Here is a 26,616-nt window from a genome sequence, read left to right on the forward strand (position 1 = left end):
TCCTTGTTATGACAAGGAGGTGCATTCTGGAAGAGAGTTATCATTATTTACAATTATAACAAATACATTTTAATATATCTATATACTACAGACATGAGTCTGCTGATCATGCAATGTTTGTTGTTTAACACCACACTCAGCAATATTCCAGCTATATGGCGGCGGTCTGTAAATAATCAAGTCTGGACCAGACAATCCAGAGATCAACAGCATGAGCATTGATCTGTGCAATTGGGAAATGATGATGTGTCAACCAAGTCATCGAGTCTCATTTGCCACCTCTTACATAGATCTTCATGGGTGGATCATGTAAAAGAATTGTAGGATAGTGTCAGGTATGGATTTTGTCAATGAATTTATGATGAAACACTGATTAGTCCAAATATAATGTTAATTTCAATTACATTTTCTCTATGAAGCACAGTTCCGTTTTGCCATTATCATACATCATCTTTTAAAGATCTGAGTTTTAACAAATGATTGTTTTGGGGAAACAAATCATGTCTCTGGCATAAAAATATAGATTTATTAACTAACAACATCTTTTATTCCAAATACATGATTCAGCAAAATCCAACATTTAAAACTATAACAATTTCAAACAAGCTCTCCTGTTTCATCTGAAAAACGTGATGATTAAGAAGTTTTCTCAAACTTGATTTGCACTGCACAACTAGTGTCAATAGTGATGTGACATGGTTTCATTCACCGACTGATTGCTTCATGGGACAACACCCACAAGTATACACAGCTTCACTGACTTATCTTAATGCTTAAAGACACAACTAACATGTGTCCATAGTTGCATTTGATGATTGCTTTGTAAGCGACAAATATCAATAATTTCATTCACTGATCTCATTGCTTCATGGGATAACAGAAGAGTATCAATAGTTTCCTTTGCTGATCTGACTGCTTCATGCCACAAGCAGCATGTATCAATATAGCTCCCTTTGCTAATGTGAGTGCTTCATACCACAAGCAACATGTATCAATAGTTTCCTTTGCTAATGTGACTGCTTCATGTCACAAGCAGCATGTATCAATAGTTTCCTTTGCTAATGTGACTGCTTCATGTCACAAGCAGCATGTATCAATAGTTTCCTTTGCTGATCTGACTGCTTCATGCCACAAGCAGCATGTATCAATATAGCTCCCTTTGCTAATGTGACTGCTTCATGCCACAAGAATCAATAGTTTCATTCACTGATCTGACTGCTTCATGTCACAAGCAGCATGTATCAATAGTTTCATTTGCTGATGTGACTGTTTCTTATCATAAGCAGCACGTATGCCGTGACTGTTTTATGCAACCACTGACAAGAACCAACAGTTTCACCTCCTGGTCTGGATCTTATAAAGGTTTTTCTGATAAGTATTTTTCCTCTTCTTGTCTGTCATGGTGCGGAGCTTGATCTTCCTCCAGATGAACTCCACCATGTGCACCTCTGTGTGCAGTGAGAGAACATGCTCTACCATAGCTGCATAGCCATCCATTACAATCGAGATGAAAATGCTGATCAGTAGGAACTGATACAGGAAGGAAAACATAAAGAAGAACAAAGGACCTAAGGTCTTACTTGCTGATTCAAGTCCAAAATAATCTGATGCTCCTAAAGCAAAATTGAACAATGTTATAACGCTTTCACCAAAGTTACTGTACTCCTGTAGTTCAGTGGCAAACACTAACAGGCTAAAACATGAAAAGGCCATTGTGTACAAGAAAACTTTGATAAAAAACTGAAATAAGATGCCTTTACAGCGTTTTAAAGCTCCAGCCAAGATGGACATTCTTAAGTTAAATCGAAGCAGTTTGAAGAATTTAAGAATGATGAACACTGACAATGCTGCCATGACATACTGCAGGATAATGTCAGATGAAGCAGCAGGGTAGAAGCTGACAAAGGACTGTCCCATGGACTCTTTATAGAGTTTGATGGAGTAGTCAACAGTGACGATCCTCTGTATGAACAGCCCGAACACAGTGTAGGACAGAGTAAGGATGATGACCTCAACGTAACTCCAGGTGTCCTTGAAGTAATCAGATGCAGACATCTGTCTGTACTTCTTGATTTCCAGGTATGTGAAAATAATGACATATATGAGAAACACAGCTTCACACACTGCCACAAACTGTTCAAACCCCCCAGTATAGTGATAGAGCTTTGATGTGAAGATCTGGTAGTATGGAAACACACCTCCAAAGTTGGAGAATTCGAACACTAGGATGACTACACTGATCAGGTTAGTATTTGGATTATAGAGACTGAATTCCACAAACACAGCCCGAGTGTATTGATCGATCCAGTCTGAACTTTGAATGTCGTCCATGGCACCTCTGGCACTGTCTGGTAATCTAGGCAGCTCTTGGACGTAGCCGCCACCGGAGTAGGTGGCAAGCTTGCCAACAAATGGTATAGTGACCAGCTGGAAAGAAGAGCGGTAGGTGTACATTGTGGATGTGTCAGTGGTGGACACAGGCTGGGACCAGGAGGTGTTGTAGTGACCAGTCTCTTCATCTGACATGGAATATGGGCCTGTACAGGAGACGGATGCAAACTTCTTCATAATGGCTGGATAGGAACATGTACCTGCAACAAACATAACATGGCTAAAAATATTTTATGTACCAATCTTTAAGTAATCTGTATGCCCCATACTGATATTTTATATTGTGTAAGAGATGTTACACAGAAAACAGATGTAATGATATAATTTATCAATAACTATTGTTTAAAAGAATTCCTAAGTTTGAACTAAGTCTGTTAACTAATCTTTGTAAATAACAATGTAATGAGGAAATATGTACTTAAAGAAACTACCTTGTACTACCTAAAATGTGTATGTGTGTAGACTTGGTCTGGTCACTATATGGATGAAACAATGCTGTTGTGACGTGAAACTTCAACTAAAACTAAACTTTAAGAAATAACTTTATTTTTATAATATTTAACAGGGGTTGAAAGATAATAGCCCAACACCCGGGTCGAGTGGAATTCTCTGGTCAGTCAAGTAAATATCCATATTAAACTTTACCGAGGCACAGTAGTGCCAAACTACTGAAATGTTTTGATATATGTATTTTGATGATGAAATATAAATGCAATTGCTACCAATGATAAAGATTATTTGCAAAAGAAACCAAATTGTTAATCGTGCTCAAGTGAAATTAATATTTGGTCAAGTTGATTTTGAAAGTTTACAGGACCTGTGTCCAGTGGAGTTTTGAAAAAAATGTCAATCCATGTTAAATACTAATGTATATCTTGTTTTAGTCACGGTATGACTGAAATATTGCCTATGTGACTCTAAATCTTAACGCACTCACTAACTACCATTCAGTCATTTAAAACAAATTTAATTTGTGTATGGCTATAATAGGCAACCCCAATTTGTCAAATATGTAAGTGCACAGGGCAAATACTGTTATCCTAGACAAAAGACTATATGGAATTCTAATTGGAATGGATGTCAGGAAATATATTGTGTTTGACTTCTGGATCACCACTCTACAATTTAATATTTTTTTTCACTTGAAATAAACCTTAGATCCTAAGGAACTACAAAGGCGATACTGACATTGACAAGTTTGAAACTAACCAATGAGTTTCCCAAGGTGTGTGGTCCATGGAGTCATTTTTTTTGCTATTTTCATAATACATATTTCTTTGGCTTTACTACAATGTGAAATCCACAGTGGTTAAGGTTGCATCCAACATCTGTTGCTGTCTCTAAACTCAGTGTGATGCATGTCAAGTGAACATCATGTACCAGGTTTCAGTCTAAGCTGCCTCAGTCGAGCTTTTCCGAGAAGGTAGGAAGCTTGGCAAGATGTTGGAGAGGCAGGATCAGTGCCTGACACAAGGTTGTCCAGAAAGTCCCCCCTGTAGGTACTCCCACATGGATTCTACTGTGGACACCTGGAACAACATCATCTACTACTGACATCTGGGGAAGCAAGGTTAAAATAGAGGTTCGCAACAACCTCGGCTTGTAAGAGGCCCCTGAAAGTGTTAGGAATCACTTGTCTGTACTGGAGGCACATCACCACAATGCATAAATATTCAAGTTTGGATTAGACAAATTAGATATTATTATAAGCAATCCCACACCAATCTGGTAAGATGACATAGAGTTCCTGAGCTGACCATCTGATGTATCAGTTCCACAAGCGTAGGGTCCACCTCCGGTCTAGTGGATGGAGTACGTGCCTTGAGGTTGGAAACTCTGGGGTTCAAAGTCTGGCCACCTCATACCAAAAGACACTAGAAGATGACACTAATTGGTAAAGGTTGGTTGGTTTGTTGTTTAACACCACACTCAGCAATATTCCAGCTATATGGCGGCGGTTTGTAAATAATCGAGTCTGGACCAGACAATCCAGTGATCAGTATCATGAGCATCGATCTACGCAATTAAGATTGTTAAAGGGATAAAACAAGAGCGGTCAGCTTGGAGTCAGTATACTGATAGTGGGCTGTTCCTGTTAAGACTGAAACATGCTGAATAAGTGGGCTGTTGCCATAAAAATCCTGACAAGTACAATGAGTTACACTCACATTTGCATGTTGCTATACATGTGCAAAACTCTTGAATGTTACATTAAATCTCATTTCACCTCACCTGCAAGCACAGGTTACTTGGGACATGTTTTAACCCACAATTCCCAAGGAATTATCACTCATTTTAAACCATATTGTATACAACCCATGTAAATGATAATCACAAAAGTCACTGTTTTGTAATCAGGTATTAGTACAAGTTGTACTTTGTTCTCTTGGTTATTCTCATAGGACTAAAAGAAAGTAAATGTAATGAATCCATGATATTCAGAATCAGTTGTGTAGGGGAGATTACTCACATCTTCACTTTCATGAGATGTTTGTTACAGAAGAGAAAGAGAAATGAAATGGAGTAAAAAGGTCTGGGCGCATCTAATAATGTATAACAGCTTTGTGGGGCATATTATCAATAAAATTGGATTGTTTTTCTTTTTAGATGAGATGAGTAAAGTCTGTTTCGTTCTACCATCATGTAGAAATACATGCATAGCAGTGTTCAAAACTATGGGGACTCTTGGGACCACTGAGTGTGGTATATCAACTTAAACGAAGGAGCGAGTGAGTGAGTGAGTGTGACTATGATTTTGTGCCAATTTTAGAATTATTCCTGCAAGATCACAATGGGGACACCATAATTTCAGACGTTGAGCCTTTGTTGGGAAATGAAACCAGGTCTTTGTAATGACAAACCACCCCTTTAAACACTGGCCTTCCCCACCACCTACTTTAATTCAGCACCTTAGTAATAGGTTTAAGAGAAGGCACCCTTGACATTCATGCTCAATTTTGAAAACTGACAAAACTGAAACATAAAAGAAATGTCTATGCAATCCACCTCACTAAATCCTGTGTCCTCTGTGAACATATTCTCTGTGGTGTGAGTGACCCTGTATGCCATGTTGATGTTCCTGTGGCCGTGGATCATCAGTAAGACTATTGCCACAAAGGTGAAGTACAGACAAATCTCATACAGTATCATCCTAGCACGGTTATCAAGCTGGATTCTTTTACGAATTTCCCGCAGTGCTCGTGTGGACAGAGGAGGTGTATAATATCGCTGATGATCAGACACTTCCGATGCAGTTTGTGCTGCCACCTTCTCTTTCAACTTCTCCACCTCCTCCTCTACAACATGAAAAGAATCAAAGTATCAGTCAGATTGGTGATAAATGCAGCTTTTGTGAACAAATGCAATATAGTGTACTTTCCTGGTTAAATTGTCTTTTGAGAAAGTGTGGTAGTAGTTAAAGTGTTTACATGTCATCAAGACTAGTGTTGGGAATCGGAAACCAAAATCCACTATCGATTATCGGGGACTTGTTGTGAACGATTATCGATCATAATCGAAATATATACATTTTTAATGTAATCACCAATTTTAAGGGATTTCCCCAGTTTTTTTCTAATTAATGCTAATATAACTATTCTGCTTATTATACAACAAATATTTATCAGTATATCTCATTACGTTCAAAATAGATGAAAAAAAATATTTCACAGACAGCGGTTACAGTAATATTTACTGTAGTGATGAATACAAAACTATGAATACAATGCACACAGCTTTATGCTGTTGAGCGCAAGTTTGTTCATGAATATTCATCAAATTTAATGTTTAGTTTACTTCCTTCAAGTGGGTTACACTAAAACAACAAAATTCTGATTACTTGAAAATATGTTTTTTACAATCAATAATTATTTTTAATCCTTCTTTCGATTGATTTTCGGTTATTTTCGATCATTGGAACACCACTATTCAAGACACTGTTTAGATTTCAACATTGCTAGATGAACTCTGATATTGTACTGCATAAAGTGGCATCAAATCTTACTCCCTTTAGAGAAGCAGTTTGCCACTTGAACAACGAGTAAATTTGTGCTTGGTTTAGTAAGCTCACCTAATAATGGTCCACATTGGAATAAAATCTTATGAATGATAAGAAACCTCAGATTTGAATTGTTTTTCTTGTAAGCAAACTTTAAAACAATCCTATATTGATCATAAACCCCACAACCATAATGATGAAACACTGTTGAGAAACACTCCATATTACAAAATGCATCCACTACACTTACCTGCATCTTCACTGGAAGTCCAGCTGTCATAATTCACTGGTCGCTTGAGTATTTGAGTGAGGAGCGCTGCCACGATGACCACCTTAATTGGTTGAGTGATCATGGCGCTCTGTGTGAAGGCAATGAAGAAAGACACCAGAAAGTCCACACTCTTCTGGTAGCCGTACTTGAGGCCGTACAGCATTATGAAGTATGAGCAGATGATGCAGGTAGCCAAGGCCAATGTCCAGGCAACGTACAGGAACCACAAGGGAAAACTGTAACACAAGGACCTTGGTAGGAAGTGACCATTGGATGTTCTCTGGGGGCAGGGACTGGGACTTGGTATGGAGACTGGACAACATAGCTGCACAACAACATTTTTATATTATAACTTAAATCCTGAATATTTGTTTTTGCAAAAATTCATTGTGCAACACTGAATCCTTGTATTGTTTCCTCACAATTTTGTGGCTGACTAAAATATGCTCTGTTATTTTTATATCAACTGATAGCTTTCACCTAGTAGGAACTAAAATAGCATTCTTTTTTAAATTTTGTTTCTTCTCAAAAATACAAATATAAACTATGCCTAGGAATTTTGGGTTTTCAAATGGCATGTCACAAAAATAACCCATTTCCCCCCATTATTAAAAACCATATTCACTTAGCACAGTCAGGTCCTTAGAGAGAAGTCTATATGGATGGGTCAAAATAAGCACCCAGTTTGCCTAGGCGTTTGTCAGAACCATGTTTAAACTTGTGAATTTCTCCCACATTATACAACAGCTGGAATCATGGTTACTCTGACTGAAATACTAATCTTGTGGGATACTGTTTTGATTTAGTATTGTTTTGCTCACAATAAATAATCATGTGTCTTTGCATTGTTTAGTACACTATCAGTTACATCATGTTCACATTTTACATATTTACACCATGCATGTATTGTTTAGTACACTATCAGTTACATCATGTTCACATTTTACATATTTACACCATGCATGTATTGTTTAGTACACTATCAGTTACATCATGTTCACATGTTTACTCATTTACACCATGCATGTATTGTTTAGTACACTATCAGTTACATCATGTTCACATATTTACACCATGCATGTAAGGTTTAGTACACTATCAGTTACATCATGTTCACATTTTACATATTTACACCATGCATGTATTGTTTAGTACACAATCAGTTACATCATGTTCACATGTTTACGTATTTACACCATGCATGTATTGTTTAGTACACTATCAGTTACATCATGTTCACATATTTACACCATGCATGTATGGTTTAGTACACTATCCGTAGTTACACCATTCATGTATTGTTTAGTACACTATCAGTTACATCATGTTCACATATTTACACCATGCATGTATTGTTTAGTACACTATCAGTTACATCATGTTCACATATTTACACCATGCATGTATTGTTTAGTACACTATCAGTTACATCATGTTCACATATTTACACCATGCATGTATGTATTGTTTTAGTACACTATCAGTTACACTACATCATGTTCACATATTTACACCATGCATGTATTGTTTAGTACACTATCAGTTACATCATGTTCACATGTTTACGTATTTACACCATGCATGTATTGTTTAGTACACTATCAGTTACATCATGTTCACATATTTACACCATGCATGTATTGTTTAGTACACTATCAGTTACATCATGTTCACATATTTACACCATGCATGTATTGTTTAGTACACTATCAGTTACATCATGTTCACATATTTACACCATGCATGTATTGTTTAGTACACTATCAGTTACATCATGTTCACATATTTATGTATTTACACCATACATGTATTGGATAGTACACTATCAATTACAATTGACATCATGTTCACATGTTTCTGTGTTTACAGCAAGAGGAAAACTGAAATACAACCATTTTGTCCGGAGTCATCCAGAGTATAAAAAGTTTGTAGTTTTTCACAGTGGCCATTATATTGTAAGCATGTTAGAGAAGAGGAAAAGAAGAAAAAGAAAAGAAATACTTTACACTTAAATTTTTAATTGTTGGTTTTCTTAATGACATTTCCTCAAATAATTATAGTCATTTGTGTTTTTCTATGTTTCTTATTCTTCAAAAAGATCATCGTGTACAGGGTTTATATCTACAAATGCTAAAGCGTATGTTTTGTCATTCGAGGCAGCAACAAAAACTGTCTAACTTCCAAGACCTCAATATATGTATTGTGTTTAAGTCAATGTTTACAGACACCATACACTAATAACATCAAGCATCCATCAGTTGACGAATGAAATACCTGAATGGCTTTTTCACTTTTTTCTTTGTTCCTACTGACTTTGCTGTACTGCCATTACTCCTTCCACGTGACATTGCTAGGTCCACTTCATCTGTGCCTGCTTTTACGGAATCCAACGTATCAGTCCTTTTTGCTTTAGATCCAGTTGACTCAGATTCAATCACCATTTCAGAAGACTGTCTTTGAAAACAGCACTTCAGATCTTTGCACTTAGATTCCTGTGACACTGGCTCTGTTTCTGTGTTACATATACCAAGCTCTATGTCTTCTTCATGAACCGCTTCCTTTCCAGTTTTATTTGTATCATCCCTATCATCTTCTTCCTTTGGGGGAGATTCAGAATTTGGCGCTACTTTAAGAGCTGTCCGAGTAAAGAACTGAAGGAGGATTGTATTGATGGGGAACATCAGCAAACCACTCTCGATTCCTATGACAATTCCACTGAGAGACAGAACTATCTGGCCACTCTGGATCTGGTCCTCCGGCTCGTCTGTAGGCACCCCGTGGAACATGATACTGGACAACATTGTGGTGATGAGGAGAGACAGACCGCATGTCAGCCTCTGGGCTCGCGTGAACTGGTTGTAGGCTGGCTTCGAAAAGATGCTGATCCACAGATGACTGTCCCGGAAGTCTTGACTGGACTTCAGCATGAATCGGTACAGTCGATGCTGATCCATGCTGCCCTGGTTGAGAGATGGGATTTCAACTTGGATGAAGCCTGGTCCTCTATCTACAGCCAGCCAGTCATTATACAGACAGTGCCATACTTCCTTAGTCTGGATGTCACGGACAACCACCTCCTTTAAATACCTGCAACACATGTACAGTCTACCTTTATATTATGGTCAGTAGTCAATACAACCCAGCGGGCACACAACGTTGAATCAACGTTGAATTTTGGTTGTTTGGTTGATCAACCGTTCATAAACGTTGATTCAACGTTTATCATGACCAAAGAAAGTTAGTCGAGATTTGTTTAGTTGTCAACGTTGTTTCAACGTAAGGAACCAACAAAATGTCAACTAATTGTTTCCTTGGCAAATTTGATACATAATTCATATTGGTAATAGGTATCCAACTTAGCAACTATCATTTCGGAACATTAATTGCATAAAAGATCAAGATCGAGCTAGTGACACATATAATCTTATATATTGTTTGATTGTGCATCGATCAACGGACGGAAATATTACGTAAATCGCAATTGAAAATGAAAACATCAATGATTTTAGGTATAAAGTCAACAGTTATCCAAATTTTATTACATTTGATATTTTCCCACAAAACTGTCAAAATTGTATAATTCCCGACAATTTGCTTTCAAACACATGCCAGATCGCCTCGTTTGGCCATATCCGGACATGCGCACAATTATCGCGAGCGCAAAGGCAGCTGATCATTGTCAGTTTACTTTGGCGAAGTTCAACGCAATATCGTTCTATTTTCAACATGTTCACGGCATGCTGGTGTTTATTTGGTAAGTATGTCCTTCATGTATAATGAAAACGTAGGAATGTTGTTTAAATCTAGCAGGTCAATGTAGCAAGAAACTCCGAATTAGGGCTCATGTTTTATCTCACAAGGGTACCGGTATGTCATGTACATGTTTCTCAAAATTTAGTGGAAGCCCGTGTTTTCCATGAACTTGTTTTGTTATTTTTCAATATATTTGCATGCATATATTTGGCATTTTATTATATAATCGAATAAGATTTCCTTTCGTACCAATCACCTGATTTGAATTTTGCAAATATACATTTTCAAATAATCAATGAAGTACATCAATATAAGGGACCATTCATAATTATATGGCTGCGGGTGGGGGTGATGATTGTAAGGGGTGGGGTGGGGGTTTGTCACCCATTTTGTTCAGGGGAGCTAAGGGGGTCAGCATTTTTGTACACACGCACTATGTTTAATATGATGCTTAGAAATTTGGGGAGAGGGCGTCATAGATATTGTACATGACATGCAGGGTGGGTCGTCACTTATTTCGTACATACACTTTACGGGGAGGGGGAGGGTAATTCACATTGTACATGCTTCTTCATAAAAATCATCATCACCCCCAAGCCATACATTATGAACGGTCCCTAAGGGCAGCTATACAAAATCGAATAGAATTTATCAACATTTTATATTGCATCACATTATTATGAACATTTGTTCGTTTGAATAAGTCGATCAGTAAATTATGCATTGAGCACGCTCTGAACCCTGTCAACATATGCATATTATTTGGGGAGGGGGGGGGGGTGGAGAATGGCGAAAGGAAAACTTTCTCAGATCATGCAACGAAAATTCACATCAAAATGTCTTGTGCAAGTCTTTGTTAAGGATGAAATTGCATATAATTTATTTGAACTTTTATTTATTTACAAAATGTGTAACTTCACTAATGATTCTTTGATGGGACAATTAACAAAACTGCACTCACAGACTTTCATTCTTACACTTGTTTGGAAGGGATGTGATGATTCATGTCTCTTAAAGGTTAAAATGTTACATACAAAAGAAGTAATTTAGTAAGGAACATTTAATTATGAAATAAGATATAATTTTAATGGAATTTGCAGAAATCTCATCTTCGAAGACTGGGTGGCATCAATTTTGTGGATCACATAAAAGGAGCAATGCTAAGGTAACAAGTTTTTAACATTTTACTTGTTTCCAGTATATCCACCACAAAGGTTGATCATGTAAGAGAATAATTTGACAATGATTTCTCGAGGAGATGTTTAGTTTAATGAGCACTCCCTTTCTTGGCCATATTGTTTTTCGCCAGAAAGAGCTGGATGCAAGAAAGCACGCTGAGAGGACAGAAGTCATAAATTTATAGAGATATATAGATGTTTATTGCTGGGAGACACACTCTTCAGGTATTTGGTCAGCTGTAGAATTTGAATATGATGTTTCTTTATTATTGTCAAAGTGTAGGTTTTTCATTATTTTGCATTTAAATGTGTGTGCAGTGAAACATACTGAGATTTGGAAGAATCCATTATTTAGAGTACAGGTATTGTTAGATATCAGCATTTTATGTACATGTTCCCTTGTCAAGATCATCTATCGAGTATATTAGAGAGAAGGTGTATATTTGTAGTGTTTTAAATCAGAGTTATTTTCAGTGTATGACCTACATTTCAATATGTTTTGGCCACCTGTCACCCCTTTGGTCAAAGAGAGTAGGACTTCCATTTCTTGGAATTGAGAGTCAGAGATACACTGTTTCCAAGAATTTGCGTGTGCCAGCGATGTTTGTTTACGAGTACATTTAAGTCTTTTTGAGTGTAGATTGGAGTTGTAAGAGATGTTATTCAGTGTCTTATTATTCAGGGTATGATAGATTATTTCTGGCAGTGTAGAGTTTAATCTCATTATTTTATTGTTCATGATTCAGAGAAGCATAGTTATGACGTCGCAGATATTACAGGCACACATAATTCATTATATAAGAGATTTTCTAAGCGTTCCTATAAGATATTAAGTGTAAACATTTCTGAATTATGAAGAAGTTATTTATCTGAGTTTTATGAGTGTACAAATGACAAAGAGAGACAGAGTAGATAATAGGGAATATATTGTATACTTATGAGAGCTCATTATTGTTTTCAGAACTCCATGATCCATACTTCCCTGTGTTTGGGAATAAATGGTGTTGGAAGACCTCCCACAATAGACTTGTTCTTTGACCTGTGAACCACCACCCATTTTGTTTTCTTATCATTTAATGTAAAATGGCTTTTGTTACAATTTATGACTCCTGTTAGCAAAATTGCTACATCAGTACAACTCCTATTTAATTTGAAATAATCGTTTCCGAGAATCTCTAAAGAAAACTAAATCTGACAGAATAACAACAATCTTCCATTGTTTTGCAAGACAATGTCAAACAATTTGATGTCAAGAATGAATGTTGATGGGCAAAACGGCAAGTTTTCTTTTAAGAATACAAGGTTGTATTCAATCATCTCTGGTAATTTAATTACCAAATGCAGCATTATCATCATGACCATAGCAAATAATATATGACAGTAAAGCATCGTCTAATTCATCCTAATTCATAGTCTAATTGAATAAGCAACTTGCAATTGAGGATTTTCTTTGAAAACGTTTAAGAAAACTTCCATTCCTTTAGTTGAAAATATAAATTGTTTACATTTTTCGTCACATTTTTATTGATGCTGTTCATATGTTCACATGGCAAGTTACAGCAGTGAAATGAACCTTTCAAGTGATTGATTATACAAATACTTGAATCATTTAAGACAATATATCTTCCATATAAAATTATTCATGTATTTAAATATAAAATTTCAGATTGTGTCCTATCTCATGGGAATGAGATGGGAATGCATCCGAAGCAAATTTCAAGAAAGAGTTAGGAACGTTTCTGAAGTATCCACCTGACCGCCAGGCAGGGAGTGGCAGAAAGAAGAGAAGCTGTATGTCAGTTTAATGCTATATGCAGATGATATTGTGTTATTATCACAACAGAGATCACCTACAGACTATGTCATGTGTGATGTTTTACATTATGCTTTAAACCACGTTTCTCTGTGTGCGTTTGTGTTCATAAAGATTTCATAAAAAAGTGACTGGTTTTATGTGCTGTCTTCAGGTATAGTTCCTGTTCATCTTGGATCCCTTTCATGGTGAAAGTAATTGCATTGTGTTTATTCAGGGGTCTGTCTAATAGCTGAAATTCAGACAAAATGTCTTCTCGGGACAATTTCCACCTTTTCAAGATAACAATACAACAGTAAATAGTTTTTCTTAATTTGGAATACTCTTTTCTTCTTACTGGAATTATACATCCAACTGATTATATTGAATGTGGAATTTTAACCAAGTATTTTATCAGGTAAATATTTTTACTGCAATTTTATGTTTGAACACTGTTTATTGCAGGTAGCTTTTTGGGTATTTTAGCTGGATGCATGAGTTTGGTGCTACTTTAGTGTAGTTTAAAGATGAAGTGCGAGTCTATTTACAGGAAAGCGTAATACCTCCCAGACACAACCACGGAACAACCCATTTTCAACGTTAATAATATGTCAAACTTCAACGTTGATTCCACGTCGGATATCTACGTCTAAAAAACTTTCATATACAACCACGGAACAACCCATTTTCAACGTTAATAATATGTCAAACTTCAACGTTGATTCCACGTCGGATATCTATGTCTAAAAAACTTTCATATACAACCTTTTTTCAACGTTGATAATAGGTCAAACTTCAACGTTGATTCCACGTCGGATATCTATGTCTAAAAAACTTTCATATACAACCTTTTTTCAACGTTGATAATAGGTCAAACTTCAACGTTGATTCCACGTCGGACATCTACGTCTAAAAAACTTTCATATACAACCTATTTTCAATCTAATTTCAACGTTGAGGACCAACCTATTCTCAACGTTGAAACAACGTTGATGTGCCTGCTGGGAACAATCCCATCTCATCAGGTAATGGGATATAGGAAGGAGACAATATACATCTATGATTTATCTTAACCTACAATATGCCTATGTTTACACTTTTTAACCATGAATTAAAGTTGTTTGTTTTCAATTGTAGGAAGGTTAAAAAAACATTCATATTCAAACACAAGTCCACATATGTCAATATGTATATAGTGGTGAAATATTGTATTTTTAAGAGAGTAACCATTCACTATGGTTTCAAAACATGATCCTGACGATCAGTAAGAAATACATTCAGAGCAGAACACATGTAGTGTTCCACTCATGAAAAAAGGTTATTTGACACGAAAAGTCCAATATCCCAAGTATGTCTATGCTTTCAAATACGAAGGCAGTATGGTTGATAAATCTTGTCTAGACATTCATGACCCACTGACTGATGATCTCAATACCAGATTTCTCCAATAACTATAGTCAGTATATCAACACCATACACATGTACCACTTCTGACTTATCTGCCACCAAAGGCTATACTGACTGACTGACTGACTGAGTTTGGTTTTACGCCGCTTTTAGCAATATCCCAGCAACATCACGGCGGGGGGACACCAGAAATGGGCTTCACACATTGTGCCCATGTGGGGATTCGAACCCGGGTCTTCGGTGTGACGTGCCAACACTTTAACCATTAGGCTACCCCACCGTCCCCCAAAGGCTATACAGTGGACTCTGTCAATACCGGCCTCTCTTAACACCGGCACTCTGTCTACATCGGCACAAAGTTTCAGTCCCGGCAGAAATGCACGTTATTATCATTTAGAAACCTCTGTAAACATCGGCATCTGTCTATTCAGGATATCGGCATTGTTTTTCAGTCCCAACGAACAAGTTGTTATGAAAACGAATCTGTAAAAACCGGCACATGAAAGACGGCGTAATCCTTTGATGCAATTAGGTCCAAATGATGTAACAACACAATTCGTTGTGACTCTCGAGATTATTCAGAAACGGGAAGTGTTAATCAGTATCTTGTTAATCAGTGAGTGGTACGTAACACTTACCTAGAGTAGTGGGCAGTTTGACTGTATAAACAAGCAAGTGTTTACATTTTGTTGATTCGCGGGTATTGACTCCCGTGATTATTCAGAAACGGGAAGTGTCAATCAGTTTCTTGTTAATTAGTGAGTGGCACGTGTCACTTACATAGAGGCGAATCGTTTGATGGCGTGTATCGTTCGAAAGCTCTGAACATCAACAATATCACTGTACTCTTGCCGAGAGTATTTTCACATTTGTAAGAAGTGATTTTATTGGAAAAAGATTGGTTTCTAACGACGCTTTTTCACTACACTCTGCTTATAAGGGTCGTGATTGGTCAAAATCAGACACGGACCTAAGCAGCCAATCATATTATGGAAATGGATACCGCCCTCGTGAAACGAAAAGTTTTAGATTAAGACGAAAAGTTTTGGGTAAAATAATGCTATTCTGAACATATTAAGAAAGACATCGCTACCTATACGTAAATCATGGAACGTATTGGACATATCGTGCTAGGTTATGGCCTATGACAAAAATGCTTCATGCATATATTTTCACATTAAGCATCGTGGTGAAAGCCGAGATGTAACTTGTCAGTGACTTGACTTACATTGCATGATCGCTCAAAAGAATGGAAATAGTAATTTTATATGTACGTTTGACAACTTTTATGAATGTTATTGTTGATTTCAATTTATTTAATGATTTCCTCGATGTTTGAAACATCGTTACTTTGCTCTTTGACAATGCTATTGTAGACCCGCTGCCGAAGCATAAACAAGAATCGTTGTTTGCAATAACATTGCTAAAAATAGTTTATAATTTTAATTCTGCCGATAATATATGATCAGTTGAAATTTAATAAGAGATTTCAGACATTTTTATTTGATTTAAACAACATGAATGTGCATTCAGACACTGCCTTGTTTCTTATTCAAACATCTTGTTAATGCTAAAGTGACAGTACGACAGCGAACTTCCGTGTGCGCAGGCGTCATAAGCGAACCTAGCTAAACCGGCACTCTGTCAAAACCGGCATTTTTACTTGGTCCCGACTGATGCCGGTATTGACAGAGTACACTGTACTAATAATGGCGGCATTCAACCTGATTTTACTCTCTCTCATTTGTCCACGCCTTTATAACAATGCTACTACCAGTGTAATATCTAATACGCAGCAGTTACAAAAGATGTCTATTCCAAGAATAACTTCATCTGTTTTAACCTGATCAAATATGATATTTGTTAACGTTACCTCATGTTCAGATGACAAAAATGTTTAAAAGTAAAAAATAGTCTTATCTATTCAAAATGATGCAATTGTGACCCATAAACTCGTCTTAGGTGCTGCAATGGTCCTTATTTCTCTCTGTGAGGTATATTATAACTGTTAGTAATCACATGGCATTGGACAATCTGTATTTACAAAACGGCCTCCAGTCTGCAGCAGATGCATGAAGATCTGATTAGAGACAGTGCAAACCATGAATTTGATTTTCTTTTAGCTGGTAATCAAGGGATTTAGGCTTTGTACATATATACCCACTGAGACGTCTTCATGACACACTTCATGATGAGCTCTTTTCACCTTCATTCAACAGACTGAAAAAGCCAGTATGTCTATCCTTTTGGCATGCCTGAAATCTATGATCATGTGCTTGAATCTTGATAAGCACTGATGTTTGTTGGCACCATGCCTGTGCTCACCAAAGAGGTAAACGTCTCTGATCTACATCACTTTAGAACTTCCTCCTATGCCAAGCTCACGTTACTTACTGAAACTGTGAGGTTAGTTAGACGAACAAATACAGAAGTGTCCATCTATACTTAAACCCTATAATGTTAAGGTCAGCAATTATTTTCCAAATAAGTTATAACTTCCATGTTTCAGCAGTTGCATGTGCAACTTCTCCTGTGATTCACAGATATGAACACCAGTCGTGAACAAACAAGCTTTCATGTAAAATGAGATATCACTGGAATACTGCTTAAAATGGTGCTAAACCAAAGTCTTTTACTGACCTATTTCAAAGATCTTGTACACTGCTCCAAGATACTTACCAAGATGGGTTCTTCCCCCTATTGTCATGCCACACCACAACAGATTTTATCTTGCCAAGTCTCCTGCTGGTGGTAAGGACAAACCAGTTCTCAGCCCCTGGGGTGAACAGCTTCCGATGTGGGTCTGCCAGGATGTGGCGAGCACTCTGCCTGTATCGAGCCCGAAGGTACAGGAAGATGTTGGCAGTGGTACCAGCCTTGGGCCACCAGCTGGTCACCACACAGATCAGGTACACGTACTTGTCCCTTGGATCATTGTCAGCCAGTATCGTGGTTCCTATCTGTAATGAATTCATATATTGAACAAGCTGGCTGATAGTGACATGGCTGATGTTCCCAAATGGCTAAATACTAGTATAGTGTCATAAGAACAGACCTGTATGTTTCCGATGACACACAGCACACCTTGCAATGAGAAGCACTAATGTATTTGTTTCACTGTGAGTTTCTTAACTGAACAAAGCTGAGGCACTTTGACGCCTAAGATACAAAAGGTGTCTTGACACACTTTTGTATGTGATAGGAAATGTGGACTTTTTGCAAGAATTTGTGGGCCCACAGCATGTGGTCTAGCACGGGGTGCCTACCTCTACGCAATTCCGAAGCAATCAGAGACATCATCGCATGAATTGAAGTTCATAACTATAACAAAACAACATGCCCATGGTAACAACTGACCATGCAGCCATCTTTGCGACTCCGATATTGTTATGAAATACACTATGATATTGTTGATGGAAGTGTAGGAATGTACATGCACATAATTGAGGTATGGTAACTGAGAATTCTACTTATCTTCACAGACTTGCATTTCAGAATTAAGGGAATATTTTGAAGGTGTTTGGCAAGTGTATACCATGTAAGACATGATAAAAATCTTTATTTGAAAACACAATATTGTGAAAGGAAGAACATGAATAAACTGATAATAACTCACGACCTTAGTTTTGGTAATACTGCAAAACATACAAATCATGAAATTGCTCTACTTGTCAAACAAGTACTGTTTTCCAAACTCAGCTTTCATTTTCATTCTCAATTAACTTCTCTTAAGTTCATCTACAGTAGATAGTTTCTATTAGTGACAAAGAAAAATTTGTCATTAGATTCTAAAATGTCTGAGGACTTTAGAAATACATATGTTGCAGTTATGTGTGAAGTGTATGTGATTTAATGGGCAACTGATAACTTGCATACATGAATGTGGTTCTGTCAACACAATCCTATGTGGTGTTAAAGCCTATTCATTGTTTAACATTCTACACAATTCTGGGGCTGTCAACAACACTACATAGTTATCAGTGGTCATTTGACAAAAACGATACCATGGACCATGACTTTGCTATTTTTGTCATTAAATTCTCTGAGAAAATATCTGATGCAGACAACCACGTTTCAATGAACACGGATATAACAAACTGGGTTTCCCCCAACTACCACCATTTGCCGAATATTTTAGCAAACATGTCTAAAATTAATGATGGTTTTAACTGTAGTTTTGATGTCTTGACATTTGACACTATGCACAAAATAATGCAATGAGTTGAGATTTAGTATTTTGCCAAAAATGGGGAGATTTATGATTTACCTTTTTCAGAGGTTGTTTTCAGTAATTATGCTTTGCCTGAAATGTCAGTGGATGATATCAGGGAACAGAGGATGCTCTGCAGAATTACAAATTGTGAAGATTATGTGGGGGTGTAAATGTATTTGGAATTTTATTCACCTTCAAAGTGTGTGAGCAGAGGAGGGACATTTATGTCCCTGTGGCATTGCATGGTTAGAAAAGACCAACTGTTTCAGCGTAACACCATTTTAAACTATCAGGGACATCCAAAACAGTCTAAAAAAAAAAAGTCACCTGAAAAAGGAACATCATTTTCAATTCAGATCCTGAGATGTCTTGAATAACATCCAAAAATTTAGCTTCAGGTACCAAAGTTGATTTTTGACTGGTTTGAGCTTTGGAAAAAGTGAACTCTATATCCATGCAAACTTTCAGTTATCTGGGCTTTGTGGATTCTTAACAGATCATTGAATATTTCTACATTTTGAGAAATATTCCATTTTGAAGCATAAACCTTGAACATTCCCTTTGGCCTTCATACTGATAATTTCAATTTGATCTGAACAACCAACATAATATAATCATAAAACACTCTGTAATGTTACAATAGGTTCACCTTTTTAGAATCGTCTTTATCCTTCTGTCTAGCCCAGTAGAGGAGAAGAAGGTAAACCCCCCACACTGCAATAACAGCTGACACAACAACTGGGTTGTCAAAGAATTGTAGGAAGAGAACAGCATCAGTGATGGGATTGACAGTGTTGGGAGCCACAAAGATACCTCCTGAGAATGCTGACAGATGGTTGCACAGACAATGCAGGCTTTCCAGTGTCGTAAATGGACTGACCTAACATGAAGAATATAAAATGAGAATTGAACAGTCAAATGAAGTTGGTATGTTTGGTTGTTTTACACAACACTCATAATATTTCATCTTAAAAGTGGCTCATAAATAATTAGTTCACGGTAGATTTTTCATTTAAGGCAGCAGTATGCATTAAACTATCATCCAACTTGAGCAAGAATCATCAATGTTTGGTTGGTTGGTTTGTTGTTTAACGCCTCACTCAGCAATAATCCAGTTATATGGCAGCGGTCTGTAAATAATCGAGTTTGGGCCAGACAATCCAGTGATCAACATGATGAGCATTGATCTATGCAATTGGGATACGATGACATGTGTCAACCAAACCACCCGATCCTGTTAGTCGCCTCTTGTGACAAACATCGGTTGCTGAAGAGCAATTCTAACCCGTATCTTCACGGGTTCATTGTTTGGTAGGACTATATGTATGGTACCTAGACATGGCAGCAAACATAGGGAGTAGCTTCAACTGAACATACATGGTGACAATAAAATGATACAAATGAGTGGGATGAAAATAGATAATAGAATAAGAATAAGAACTTTCAAAATAAGAGCTTTCAATGAGCATGATCATCCCTTACCAGACAGCCCCTGGTACTCCATATCTCCAGCCCTTCGTCCCAGTAGGAGCAGGTCAGACTGTAGGTCTCCACACTCACGTTCAGTGACGTCTCGTTCTGTAGCCCTTCTGTGGTCAGGTTCTGGCCAGGCTTGATGGTGAAGCCTACAGTATAGTAGGAGTCGCTGGCTTCCATCTTGGGCAGGAACACCAGGTCGGGGTCCTGGGTCAGGTTCCCAGACCTCAGTAACATCTCGGGAGGAAGTGGCATGTCAAATCCAGAGTCTAATATTTCATTAGAGGAAATGATATCGTTAATTTTTACAAATACCTGTAGTGTGAGAGAAGTGTTCACACTTGTAAGTCTGACCATCAGTGAACTATTACTGTAGATCTTTATAGCTTTACTGTCTGATGAAATGATGTTGTTGCTGTTGATAGTTACATTAAGCTCCTCGTTTGCCCAGGTATGCCCAGAGACTGTTGCTGAAAAAGTCAAAATTATCAATATGAATACATTTTATATTTAAATACTTAGGGACTGGTAATTTATTAAGGGGGTAGAGGGAATCATAGGGGTAGGTAATCCTGAAAAATAACACTCTCTAGGGAATTGCCATAAATTATTTTACACGTTTGAAAGGGTCATGAAAATACTGACATGGACACTTTTTGTATTTTCTCTTTTTGGGGAGGGTCATGAAAAACACGAAGGAGGACATGGGAAGGATCATCCAGTAATATGACTGACAGAAGGGGATGGTAATTATTTCCACTACAAATACCTCATACCCCTACAAATACCTCTGAAAATGGACGGATCATCCTAACTGATTTCATATTATGGTTAACGTGAACAATGTACTCGCACACATCGCAAATGTGGCACTGAAATACATGGAACAAGGAGCTACTGACTGTTATCAGTAATGAACAAGGAGCTACTGACTGTTATCAGTAATGATGATGTCAGCTGGCTTCATCAGGTCCTCCAGGAGTATCTTCCTTCCATCAATCCCTCGGCTTTTCATGATGATGTTGACAATCGGGAAGTTGATGCCCTCAGCTGAGTCATCCCAAACATAAGGATTACTTGACATCACCTGTACCTGTTTCATAGAGAGAAAAACATGTTTTCTAAACTCCTTGCTTACATCAAGACTAAATCAACATGAAAACACAATCTGACCGCCTTGCTGACATCAAGACTAAGTCGACATCAAAACACTATCTGAACTATTTTCTAAACTCCTTGCTGACGTCAAGATTAAATCAACAACGCTATGTGAACTCCTTGAAGACGTCAAGATTTGGTCAGTGTTAAAACTCTATCTGAACTCTCTGAAGACAAAGAAACTACGTTGAAATGAAAACTCTATCTGAAATAAAAAACTGAAAACTCTGTCACATCCAAAACACTATTTGAATTTCTTGCTGACGATAAAATTAAGTCAGCGTGAAATCACCATGCAACTACTGATCTTTAATGAGTTCTCAACGAAGCAAAATTACTCAAAAGGTTTGTAAGTTACATTCAAACATATGCTTTCAATCAAAATATACTGTCTTAAATCACATATATCAACATTTTCACCTGAACATTGACAGCTTCAACACTAGTGCTGTTCGCAGAGCTGTTCTGGAGGCTGGATTTGATTGGAATCGTAAACTGTCCCTCCTTGCCTTGGTCCTGTAGTTTGGCTGCCAGCTCCATGTCACTGTCATCATCTGCCTCACTCCAGGCCAGCGCCAGAGACATCTTCTTAGATTCTAAATGTAGTGGTTCCTCCTTAGCAAACTGTATCCCCCGCAACATGGCATCACCGATTTTCTCATACACATCAAGGATTGGCTTGGTCTTTTCTTCTATCTTCATGTCAATTGGAAAACCAACAGTTAGTAACAAGGCCATCAGTGATATAAGCTATTCTTACTGATATAAAAAAATCAAAATTATCAAAGACAACATGAAACTGAGGACTAATGCTTGTTATCTTTTTATCGTAACTTCTTTGAGAGGCGACACATATTGTAATCTTTCCTTATCTGTTTGTCATGCTGCATAATTTTATCTGGAAAAACTTACTGGTAACTAATGTTATCTGCAAACTGCTGCGTTAAAGTATTCTACCTTGGTAGTTCATTGCTCTCAGTAAACATTCTCAGCAACTAATTAAACGTCAAGGTGCACCACATACTGTATGAGATGTTGGTGGGCTGCTGGTTCCCGATCCTGGGGCTGGCATGGGCTCCGTCACAGAATGAACACTCAGCTCTATGAGGTTCTCCAGGATGAGGAGCTGCTTCCTGCAAGGAAGCACAACACATACAGAACCACTGTGTCAACTTCAAAACATCAAATACATGATAGATTCAGCGGGCATCGTATGGTTACAGGAGTTTGGAAACACTTTTTTTCAAGGCAATTTAGCTTTTGATTCTCAAGAAAATCCAGTTGTGTTCACATTGACCATGACCTGATCTCTTCATACCACCAATGGCGGTGGGGTAGCCGAGTGGTTAAGGCTTTCGCTCGTCACACTGAAGACCTGGGTTCGATTCCCCACATGGGCACTTCGTGTGAAGCCCATTTCTGGTGTCCCCTGTGATATTGCTGGAATATTGCTAAAAGCAGAGTAAAACTCATTCACTCTTCATACTTTGAGCCACAAGCAGTTTGTCCAGTACCAGCCATTGGCGAAACCCCTTGTGGCACCAACAAAATATTAAAACGAAAGTAAAATCCTCCATGCCCCGGCATTTGAAAGAACAAGACTATTTTCATAACTTGGTTAATGTATTAAAACAATTGGTCCCAACTAACTTAGCTATGACTTTGGCCGCTGTGGGTGCTGTTTCTGCTATATCTCCCAGGCTCTCTGTCAGACGAGCACTAACACTCACAGCTTGTTCCTACAACAATGAAACATCTTAATTTGGTTAAACTACAAGGTAGATACAGTTGTATAATTTCTTTAGGATTCTATCATAGTGGCATTTTGCTACAGGTCTTATATACTTGTCAGGCAAGACAACAACAGCATAATGTAATTTTCTGAATAAAATTGATATTTTATACTTATCCTGACTCATGCTCTTTTTGCTTGTCTTCTTCTTCTTGCGAACATAGTGGAACACTTGTATCTCCCTAATTGAAGCTCCCTTCAATTTAAAATCACTAATCAATTCTCACCAAGAGTTGTCTCTCTTGCCCCTTTTGGCGGGAAAGGTGGTGCCACCACATCCCACATGCTTCACTCTCTCCTGTTTAACGAGCCCGACACTTGAATTTTCAGGGAAATCCAAAAGTGTCATGTGGGGAGGATGGGAGGGCTTACCTCATGAGTCAGGATAAGTATAAAATATCAATTTTATTCAGAAAATTGCATATTTTTCCTTATCCTGACTCATGCTCTTTTTGCTTGTAGAATCCGACGGAATCGGAGGTGGGAACAGATACTTTGGATTTTAATTAGTGATTTAGATGTAATAACCCCCTACGGGAACTTCATAATGGCACTGTAATTAAATTAATTTCTGCTGCTATCATACATAAGTTCTACCAGCTGCCATAGATGGGGGTACTACAATATTAACATAATATAGCGACCCCAAAGTGGAGAAGCGACCCAAAAGTACATGTAACATAGGTACTGGGTTTTAAGACTAATGTAGGCTTATGATATACAACTAGCAAAAACTCCGTAGAGTTTGTAAAGTTGATAAATACTGATATAGTATATACAGATATAATCTCGTGAGACTATGTCTCATAGTCTACGAGGAACTGTCAACTGCTGTGCTAAAACCAATGGTCCGAAATGGTGAATACCTGAGACGTCCTCGGTGGCGATATCTCTCAGGTAGTGGTTAGCAAACACCATGTCGGATTTCCAAAAGCAGCCCTCCATAATGGTATTCAACGAGCAATTTCCATGTAGAGTGAGTGTTGAAGCCAGTGCTCTGATTTCGTGAGGATTAGATGCTCTTGGAGGGTCGAGTCCTGCAGCCTTGTAGGCTCGAAGTATGACAGTTCTGATCCATATCGATATCGTGGTACTAGAGACTTCTGTCTCAGTCGCTGTAGATAGAGGGATGAATAACCGCTTGAGTTTTCTTCGCCTCATTTTGGATTGTTGTAAATAAATTTTGAGTGCTCTCACTGAGCATAATGATAGATCAAGCGTATCATGAGGTCCGAGTAACGAGGAAAGTGCAGGGACGTGGAATAATCTGTCTGGTTGACTTGTCATTTGATTCTTGGCGATAAAGTCCCATCGCAGTCCCATATGCACTGTGTTTTGATTCTCATCGAAACGTGTTCTCTCGTAGTCTAGAGCGTGGATTTCTGATACTCTGGCTGCCATTGCTAGGGATAGCAGGAACAGTGTTTTCTGCGTCAGAAATTCGAACGATGTTGATTCCAGTGGTTCATAAGCCTCACTTGTGAGGTGTTGGAGCACTATATTTAGATCCCATGCTGGAGCGCCAAATCTCTGTTTCTGATCCTCCAATCGGAATGAACGTAGCAAGGCCAGTAACTCTGGCGTCTTTGTTAACTTGACACCTGTTCTCATAGTTATCACTGAACTTAATGCTGCGAGATACGTAGATAGTGTCGAGCCTTTTAGACGTTTGGTTTGTCGTAGGGGACAAAGGTAGTCTGCCACTTGAGGGTGTGTAGCATTTCTAGCTGTAAATCCCTTTTTAGCAGCGTATGTCTCAAAACTCAGTGCCACTTGTCATCATACAAGTTGCGCGTAGAGTTGCGCAAAGCAAGCGTGACTGCTTTTGCCGCCCTGGCTGAATAACCTCTCTTGTTTAAACACACTTTAATACAATCCATACGTGAAGTTGGAATGCTCCTGGGTTTTCGTGCGCTTGTTTTGTGTGAGGATGTACAAGTAGATTCGAGAGCTTTGGTAGTTGTAGTATTGGTTGTCCGATTTCTTGAATTCGAATGGGAAACCACGTTCTCGCTGGCCAGTAGGGCGCGACCAAAATCAGTTGGAGGCTCTGAGTTTGTCTGATTTTCTGTAACACCCTTGGTATTAGCGCTGGCGGCGGAAACGCATACGCGTTGAGGCCTTCCCAGGATATGCTTAGAGCGTCCGTTGCCCACGCTTGTGGATCCGGGACTGGTGAGACGAATGTTGTTAGCTGATTGTTGAAGCGAGTGGCGAATAGGTTTATTAATGGAGCTCCTATTTCCATGATAATCTGAGCGAAGATTTCTGGGTGGAGTTTCCATTCCGTCGGAGACGGTAGATATGGCCGAGAGAGTGCATCTGCTAGTACATTCTTGGCTCCGGGAATGTGGCATGCTCTGACATGTATGTTTAGATCGTCGATCAGATCGAACAGTTGGAAACATAGAGTCAATAGGTTCAATGATCTCGTTGAACCTTGTTTGTTTATATAAAACGCCACTGTTGAGTTGTCGGTGTGGATCATTAGGTGCGCATTCTGTAGAATGGTGCTCCAATGAAGTAGGGCGTTGATTACTGCTTTCATTTCGAGCATGTTTATGTGCAGTTTGCTCTCTTCTTGGTTCCATAACCCTGATGCCGTCCGGTTGGCGAGATGAGCTCCCCAACCTTGGAGCGACGCGTCTGCATAGAGATGGGTTTTGAACTCCAGCTCTGTTAAATAGATGCCTTTGCAAACATTCGACCTCCTGGTCCACCAAAGTAGATGAGGTCTGAGGTAATTCGGTAGACCGAATGGTTGAAGGTCGTCGAGATGAGCGTTGATGAGGACCTGTAACGGGCGTAACTGTAGTCTGCCTCTGGCTGTCATGTCTTGTGCTGACGTGAGGAGACCCAACAGACTGCCACTGTCGTAGTGGTAACGGAGAGAGTAAGGCTTGTGGAATGGTCTGTTGGATCTTGAGCCATCGGTCCTCTGGTACGACGATACGATTCTGTGTCGTGAGGAATCGAATGCCTAGAAATTGCAGGTCTTGCGTAGGTTCTAGGTCCGACTTGAGTAGATTCACTAACCATCCTAGCTGTGTTAGTAGCTTGATAGTGAAATTCAGTTGTAGTTTGAGATGCTCTGGATCTGGATCTACTTGAATCCCGTCGTCGAGGTAGAACGCACTGCGTAGCCCTTGACGACGTAGGTAAGTGACGATGGGTTTCGTTACTCTTGT

General features: G+C 38.3%; 1 protein-coding gene across 1 annotated transcript in view; it reads right to left on the reverse strand.

Moving 5' to 3' along the window:
• Positions 1 to 514: 514 nt before the first annotated feature.
• LOC124282526 (polycystic kidney disease protein 1-like 2) overlaps positions 515 to 26,616 on the reverse strand; it is a 59,311-nt gene continuing 33,209 nt past the window's right edge. The window contains exons 13-23 of the mRNA XM_046718540.1: positions 23,287 to 23,375; positions 22,661 to 22,769; positions 22,057 to 22,332; positions 21,412 to 21,571; positions 20,485 to 20,948; positions 19,652 to 19,882; positions 17,469 to 17,749; positions 8,934 to 9,746; positions 6,639 to 6,895; positions 5,361 to 5,687; positions 515 to 2,591 (exon numbers count right to left, since the gene is read on the reverse strand). Of these exons, the coding sequence (XP_046574496.1) occupies positions 1,336 to 2,591; positions 5,361 to 5,687; positions 6,639 to 6,895; positions 8,934 to 9,746; positions 17,469 to 17,749; positions 19,652 to 19,882; positions 20,485 to 20,948; positions 21,412 to 21,571; positions 22,057 to 22,332; positions 22,661 to 22,769; positions 23,287 to 23,375 (4,263 nt within the window). The 3' untranslated portion in view covers positions 515 to 1,335. The remainder of the gene's footprint in view (positions 2,592 to 5,360; positions 5,688 to 6,638; positions 6,896 to 8,933; positions 9,747 to 17,468; positions 17,750 to 19,651; positions 19,883 to 20,484; positions 20,949 to 21,411; positions 21,572 to 22,056; positions 22,333 to 22,660; positions 22,770 to 23,286; positions 23,376 to 26,616) is intronic.

The sequence above is a fragment of the Haliotis rubra genome, unplaced genomic scaffold (assembly GCF_003918875.1).
Source record: "Haliotis rubra isolate DU_JTF1 unplaced genomic scaffold, ASM391887v1 Scf3, whole genome shotgun sequence".
Taxonomy (NCBI): Eukaryota; Metazoa; Mollusca; class Gastropoda; order Lepetellida; family Haliotidae; genus Haliotis; species Haliotis rubra.